Raw genomic sequence first — 7,696 nt, 5'->3', positions numbered from 1 at the left:
AAGGCGCTCTGCGGCCCTCTCCCCGCGGCCTCCCGCTGCCTGGCGCGTCCACGTGGTCTCGAGGGCGGGAGGGTGGACTGTCTCAGGTACCAGACCCCCGACCCGTGTTTCAGGAGGGCTGGAATGGACCTGTCTACCTCCGGGTCCCGCTCCTGACCGCAGAGACCTGGGCGGCTGCTGGGGTTCCCTGGGGAGAAGGGAGAAGCAGGGGCAGGGGGCTGGGAGGGGGCCTTGGACCCACTAGTGCCACCGGACTGACGGAGACTCTGGGCCACTCCCGAGTCCCTCCCCTGGCCCTCCACCGTCCCTCTTCCCACCGCAGGTGGGGCGGGGTTCTAGGCAGCACCCGGAGACACTCCGCTGGCCGGATGCCCACCGCCCTGGCGCCCAGTGCAGGGGATGGCCCAGGTGCGTGCCCCAGGTGTGTGCCCCCGCCTGGGTGAGGCCCTGCCTGGTCCCCCAGGTCCCGCGGAGCCCGCCTGCAGGAGGAGCCTGCCGGGATGGACGCCTGGGTTTCCCTGGCAACGTCGGGCGGGCCTCCTCCCAGCCTCCTCCCTGCCTCCTGGCGGATCTCCGGAGTGGGCCCTGGGCTCTGCCTGCGCTGGTCTTGGAGCCATGGCTGCTGCCCGGAGCCTTCTAGCTGGTGAGTTCCCAGAGCGAGGTCTGCCTGAGCCCGCCGACCCTGCCCCAGGCACCGGGGGAGGGGGCGGGAAACGCAGCAAGGGCGTGGGTGGGGGTGGGGGTGCAGGTAGGTGGCTTGGTCTTCACTCCCTCCCTGGGCTAGCTGCCCCTCCTGGGTCTTACTCCGCTGGGAAGGGATCTTCTGGTCTGGGAGCGCCCGCTGAGGGCTTGGGGCTCCTCGGGGCGAGGCCAGGCTGCCCCTACTCTAGCACTGCTGCCTGCGGCCCTGGGCTGCCATCCGTGTCCCCGCCTGTAAAACAGAGAGAAACGCCAGCCCGGGCCCCGAGGGGGCCGAGGTTTCTGCACCTGTGCTGACAGGGCCCGGTCAGCACAGACCCTCCGCCAGCTCTCCTGGGGGGCAGGCCTGGGTCACCCGGCCTCTGGGGGGCCCGTGGAGGGCTGAGAGTTGGAGGCCGAGGCAGCGGGCGGGAGGAGACCCTCGGGGCCGTGCCCCCGGAGCCGTAGCCCCTGGTGACTGTTCTGAGCCCTCGCACATGGTTGTGGTCCCGGGGGGGCGGGGTGAGTTGGGAGTAACTGAACCTTGAAGGTGCTCGGCCATGGCCGCCAGCCTCCGGCCACAGGGCAGGGCTGTCTGTGAACGCGGGACACTTTCCCTGGTCACCGGGGTCCACGGTCACGTCACTGCTCTGACCGTTCTCGGTTGGGGAGGTGCTGCCGAGGGCAGGTCTCTGCTCTGTGTCGTGTGACGGTGGGCAAGGCGACAGTGCCGTCCTCATGGGCTGTGGCGCGGAGCCCTGAGTCACCCCGGGTTGCTCGGGGAACACGCCGGGCATAGGGCCTGGCCCTTGGCAGGTGCCCCAAGCAGGGGCCGGCTCTCCATTGCTGGAAGGCAGGGACCAGGCCTGGCGGTAGGGGTGCACGGCAGGGAGACCAGGCAGGTGGCAGGGCCTGGGGCCTCGGGGTGAGCAGGCCTAGGCGGGGGCTCCCGCTGACCTCTCTGTTGGCGTGGCAGTGTCTGTCTCCTGGGCACAGGGGGACAGCGGCTCCGGGCTCCCTGGGCAGGCTGCAGGCGCTGCGTGTCCTTGGGCAGCTGGGTCACGGCTCTGCCTCGCTTGGCCGAGGGTTCTGCGAGACCTGGGGCCGCGTGCGGGGTGCGGCCGCTGCGCTGTTTTGTGCGCGTCACGCGCGTCCTCGGGGTTTGCTGTCCTGTCTCGCCGGCTCGCGCTCCCGTCTGGGCCCCAGCAGCACCTTCTCCCGACCTGCAACCGTCTTCCCACGAGGTCGGCTCTTGTGTCGCCTTGTTCCTGCCCCTGCGTCTGGCACCTCTGTGTGACCCCAAGTCCCCTTGGGGCCCAACCACCTTCCCATGGGGAGGGGCTGCTGGTGACGCTGTGGCTGCTGGAGCACAGCAGGCGGCAGAGGCTGGGGGGACCGCCGCCCTGACCAGACCCCCGCACGAGGCCCTGCTCTGCAGACCCCGGCGTGCGTCCACATGTGCGCATGTGTGTGCGTGTGTGTGGCGTGTTATGTTTCTGTACTTGTTGCACGCTGTGCATCAGGGATGGCCTGTGCTTCCGGGCCAAGGGTCCAACGTGCCCAGGTGCACCGTCACCTGCACACCATTTTCCCAGACGCGACTTGAGCCTGGGTCAGCCTCTGGAGAACTTCCGTTTGGACCCACGAGCTCGTGTCGTCTGCAGCTCCCGCGGCCCGGCGGCTACCACACGGCCCATTGCGGTCGGAGGGCTGGTTTAGGGACTGCTGCTTCCCAGGGCTGGGTCTGAGCAGGTGGCCGTTGGGTGCCATGCCAATGTCCAGACCTGTGTCAGCTGCTGTTGCTGCCCAGTTCTGTGGTCTGGAACCCTGGGCCCCGAGACAGCGGGCGTGGCGGGCCCCTCTCCTTCACGGTCCGCTGACTTTGCCCCTATCCCGGGCCTGCTCGGGCCTGCTCAGGGCCCGCTTCTCAGGAGACGAGGCGGTGAGAGTCAACACTGTGGCTACGTGGAGCAGAGCACTGCCAGCTTCCAGAAGGGAGCCGGTCCCCACCCCGCCAACCAGCCCAGGCTGCCGGCCAGAGGCGGCTCCGCGCTGGGCAGCGTCTGCGGTGGGCAGGCCCAGACCCCCGGGCGAGGGACGGCCCCTGGCAGTAGCGAGGGCAGAAGCCGCTGCCCCGTGAGCCAGCACTTTCTGGCAGCTCAGCGCAGGGGCTGCGTGGGGGGCGGGGCGTGGGGCGGGGCCGTGTGTGGGGGGCGAGGTGTGGAGGGATGGCCTGGGATCCGCGGCGGGCTAAGGAGGAACACACAAGGCCGTTGGGGTTAAGCAAGGTTTATCGTAGCAGAGTGACAGCCAGGCTGAGCCGAAGAGGGCGTCAGCCCCAAATGCGAGGGGACCTGAAACTTACACGGGACTTGAGGGGGGGTCCTTTCAGCGGGAATGTTTTGGGCGGGTATGTTGGCGGGAGGGAGGGAGGAGAGCCCAGGGAAGCGGGAGGTGAGCATGTAGCGCTCCCACACAGAGGTAAGGGAGTCTGGTCCCCACACCGAGTGTGGGGGGTGGTGAGGGGTGGGGCCTTCCTGTACCTAGCAGGCGGGGCGAGAGCAAGTGCGGGGCCCCAGGGCGAGCGCTTCCTTTCCTCGTCTCTGACCCTCTTAAGAACCCCGCCGAGAGGGGGCTGATGTTCTGTCCACTTTCCTCACGCCTTCAGGACGCAGGGCCGGCCTGAGGCCACCCGCGGGCCCCTGGTGCCTCTGGGAACTGGGGCTCTCCGCCGCTGTGTCCACCATGTGGCCGGGGGTGGGGGGTGGCTGCTCCATTTGCTCTTCGCGTCAGCCCCTCCCGGCCAAGACGCCCTCCCCTGGTGACCCAGTCCTGTGGTGGCTCGGCATGGCCCTGGGGACTAGTGGGCCACCGTCTGTCCGTGCCTGGGTCCTGGCCCGCCAGGATCCTGGAGCCTGCAGCTGTCACCATGTGCATTCTAAGGCCAAACCACCCCTGCCCCCCGGCGGGAGGTGAGGGGACCTTCCTCTGCAAGAGAGGTATTAGGAGGGGACCTGCGTGTACCTCACTGAGCCAGAGGGAGCCGTGGGGTCTGGATGGGGGTGGCCCTCCAGCTGGGCTGGCAGCAGGGCTCAGGGTTGGCCGAGATGCTGCTGGGCTGAGCACAGGCCAACCCGGAGCAGGGTGACCCCCGTCACCCAGGAGGTGCAGGAGTGCGGGACAGGGCAGGGGTGACCGCGGTCGGGGCGGCTGTGGGCTGGACATCAGCAGAGGGTCCTGGCAGGGAGATGGACGTTCTGAGGCCTCTGGGAGTCGGCCGTGGGTTTAGAGCTGAGTCGAAGCTTCTTGATGAAGCCGGTGGGGCAGTAAGTTGGTGGGCTTGTCACAACTCACAGGTGACGGTGGCGCTGGCACTGTTTATTTCCGTGTTCACCGCACGTTTGTTTTCGTGATTTTTTTTTTATCGCGGGCAGAGCGTTTCAACTGACTTCCCCGTCGTATTGACGACGCAGCCTCTTCCCGGAGAAGCCGGTCTCTGCCGACTGCCAGAGGCAGCTCAGGACCCGCTCGTGGGAGAGCAGGTGCCAGGCCCACTGTCAGGAGAAAGTTCTGGGTGCTCAGCTCCGCCACGGCCATTCGGAACGACCCTTCCCTCTGCCCTTTCAGGAGCAGGACTGGAGAGTTGGGGAGGACGCTGGGGAGAATGTCCCCCAGAACCCCAACCGATGCGGCTGGCTGAGGGAAGGGGGCCCTTCAGTGCAAGGGCCAGGCCTCTGCTTTGCAGGATGGCCCTAGGGTGCAGCAGCAAGTGGGGTCCCTTGGCAGGATGGCGGGGGTGGCTTGTATTCCTGTTAAGGCTGTGAAGGGGTTCTGCCGGATGTGGGGGCTCTGGGAACAAGAGGAAGCGGAACCATCTTCGCGATCCCCTCGGTTATCCAGCCTCTAAGGGCGGGAGGAGACACGGCCTAGTCACTCTCGCACCATGTCCCCACCTCCCCAGCATGCCGCAGTGTCCCAAGACCTGCCACCAGGGTGTCACAGGAGCTCCCTGCAGGCTGGGGACTGGCACGTCACAGGCTCACGTCAGGCCCGCAGCTCCATGGGAGGGCGGCTTTCCCCAGCCCCCGGGTCAGGCCTCGAGGAAACACGCCCGGGGCCTGCTCCCTTTCAGCCTCGCGGAGCCACGTCCTCAGTGAACGGAGCCAGCCCGGCCAGCGCAGGACTCCTGGCCAAGTGCACGGGGCAGAGCCGGATGGCGGCCGAGGGGGCGCCAGCATGGTGACGCAGCTGCAGAGGTATGTCAGCCGTCTGGGCCACCAGGTGGGGCCAGAGGCTGGATTCGGGGTCCTGCTGGCTGCACACTCCTTCCCTTCTTCCCTTCGTCCGACTGCAGGGGCGGCTGGTGGGGGTGGGGCCGGGCTCTCGGTGATCCCTTCCTCCTGCGGGCAGCTGAATGGGGCTGCGTGTCCCCCCAACCCCTTGACCAGGGTCCCGGCTCAGAGCTCTGCCCTGTACCCTGCCCAGACGGTGACTCCAGGCATCCCTGTTCCCAGCACAGCCTCTTTAGAGCAAGGCTCAAGGATAGCACTCCACCCCCATGCCTGCCTTGGGGGTCTTTGCTGTGGGACCCCCGCCCGGGGTCCATTCTGGAAGGGCCATCGTTAGGGCAGTTCCTGAAACTAGTAAGTGCTCTTAACCATCCTGGCCGCTCCCCGGCCGCTTGTGACCTCAGCCACCAGCTCAGGCCCTCCTCGGGAGGGATCTCCCGATGGCCACAGTCCCCGGAGGCTGCCGGGGCTGGGGTCCCAGGTCGCCCGAGGTTACACCGTCAGCTGGGTGGAGCTGGGGTTTGAAACAGCTCCCCTCCTGCGGGACCACGCCGAGCTCAGGGCCAGCTGACCGCAGAGCCCATGTCCTCCTGCCCATGCTGCCCTGCCAGAGTCACCACAGAGGCGACAGGAAGCCCGCGGGAGGAGGCCGGGCTGGGGGCTCTCCCAGGGGTGCGGGGCGCAGAAGCAGGACTTGGGCCCCTGGCACTGGGACAGATCTAGCTGCTGCTTCCACAGGCAAGGGCCGCCCTGCACTCGGGCTGCTGGGAGGGCCGAAGAGCCCCGAGGAGCCAAAGGCAGTGGCTTCAGGAGAGGTGGCAGGGGTCTTTGCCTTCATGTCAACCCTGAGCACTCAGCCCTTCAGCCCCTCATTCAGCTGCTGGGGACAGGCCTCAGGCTGGCTCCTCGGTCTTGCACCCAGCCTTCCAGGCTGATGCCCCTCGGAACTCAACCTTGAGCTTGACGCCAGCTGGGAGCTGAGCTCCAGCCCTGCCCCTGCCTGTAACACTGACCCCTGAAGGCCCACCCTGCCCCCAGCATCTCGCTACATCTGCACACATTTGCCCAGGCTGAGCCCAGCCCCAGCCCTGGCCAGCTCACTTGCCACGCATGGCCCCTGCACCCTGGGAGGGAGGGTGGGGTGCTGCCTGGAGCCCCAGCAGGAGTTGAAGGCCTCAGCTCTTGGTTGCTGAGTGACACGGGATTATTATGCTGTCACGGGGCTACTAGAATTCTCTCCCACCCCGCTGATAAGCAGCTCATGGGGAAGGTCCCCCCAGGCCCATTGCCCAGGGCCCAGTTTCCATGACCATCCCGAGGATTTCCACCGTGGGCCAGGGGACCGGGACAGGCGGCATCCGGAGCTGGGCGGTGGCCAGCCCGTGAGCAGGGATGGGTGCTGGGCTGCAGGTCGCGAGGCTGCCTCGTGGAAGCGCCCAGAGCAGGTGGTGACGGGGGCTCGCCCTCACCCCTGGCCCTGCAGCCATGGCAAGCTGCCTGGGGGAAGCGACCCGGCCCCAGCCCAAAGAGAGCCAGGGGCCGTGCCCGCTCTCTCTGCAGGCTCCCCGGAGACCAGCCCTGGGGAAGGCCAGCACCACGCCCAGGTAGTGTTTGTGCTGTCAGTACCTCTGGCCGGATTGTGTCACTGCCCCCTGCCCCACCCCAGGGAAGTGACCAAGGCAGCTGTGTCGGTGTTGGGGGACCAGAGTGCCCCTGCTGTGTGCCTTCTCCCCGAGCCTCAGCTTCCCCATCTGTAAATTGGGCTGATCATGGTGCCTAGCAAAAGGGGTGCGGTCAGCCTCTGAGAGAGAGTGTCCCGCGCCGCCATTCACGGGGCGTTTTACTGGCCGCTCGCCCCTTTCTGTCCGTGGGCATTCTGGGACAGAAGGGTGGGGAGCAGGAGGGGCGGTGGGGGTGCAGAGCGAGACCTTCTGTGGCCCCCACACCTGACCAGCCGGGTCTGTTTCCCCCTCCCAAGGGCAGACACGCTGCACCCTCCTGCAGTCGAGGATGACCTCATGGCCACCCTGAGGTGGCCCGAGCCCTCTGCACAGCCAGGTCCCCTGCAGGGAGGTCCCTATGAGGCCTGGTCCGACCACATGCAGAGGCCAGACTCCCCTGGGAAGGCCTGCAGCTACCCAGTGTGGACGACAGGCGAGGAGGCCAAGGACGAGGACAGCTTGGTGTCGTCAGGCCGCCTGTCCGGCTCCTCGGGGGGCCACGAGTCATGCGCACCGCCCCATGGGCCCTGGAAGGAGAGGGCCCCCCAGGTGCTGGGATCCCCGCGGCTGCCCAGGCAGAGCAACCCGCGGCTGGAGCAGCTGAGGGACAAGATCCGGGCCCAGGTGCAGTGGCAGGCCAGCTGCGCCTCCCTGGCCACCTCGACACCCTCCAGCGCCTCGCACCTCTACAAAGCCTCCTCGCCAGCCCCCCGGAGGAAGACCCGAAAGCTGAAGCACTCCCCTCCAGCCCCGGTCTCCCCAGGTCAGTGGCAGCTTCCCCGGTGAAGGGCGGGGGCGGCGAGGCCACCGGGAGGGCTGTGCTGGTGGCCGACGGGGCAGTGAGTGCAAAGTGCCCCTTGGGTGCACAGCCGGGGAGCTGCGTGGGTTAGGGCCGGGCCGGGCCGGGCTGGGCCGGAGCACAGCCAGGGCTGCGGCGTCGAGGGGCACAGGCTGTGGGCTGGCGGGAGCCAGATGGGGTGGGGGTGCAGGGAAAGGAAGGGCATGCCA

General features: G+C 67.9%; 1 protein-coding gene across 1 annotated transcript in view; it reads left to right on the top strand.

Annotated features, from left to right (window-relative positions):
• Positions 1-267: 267 nt before the first annotated feature.
• Positions 268-7,696, top strand: part of CCDC187 (coiled-coil domain containing 187) — a 29,665-nt gene continuing 22,236 nt past the window's right edge. The window contains exons 1-3 of the mRNA XM_025051255.1: positions 268-643; positions 4,811-4,934; positions 6,946-7,451. Of these exons, the coding sequence (XP_024907023.1) occupies positions 400-643; positions 4,811-4,934; positions 6,946-7,451 (874 nt within the window). The 5' untranslated portion in view covers positions 268-399. The remainder of the gene's footprint in view (positions 644-4,810; positions 4,935-6,945; positions 7,452-7,696) is intronic.

Source organism: Pteropus alecto, unplaced genomic scaffold (assembly GCF_000325575.1).
Source record: "Pteropus alecto unplaced genomic scaffold, ASM32557v1 scaffold67, whole genome shotgun sequence".
Taxonomy (NCBI): domain Eukaryota; kingdom Metazoa; phylum Chordata; class Mammalia; order Chiroptera; family Pteropodidae; genus Pteropus; species Pteropus alecto.
Note: the sequence above shows the minus strand (reverse complement) of the source record. Positions and strands in the feature narration are given on the sequence as shown.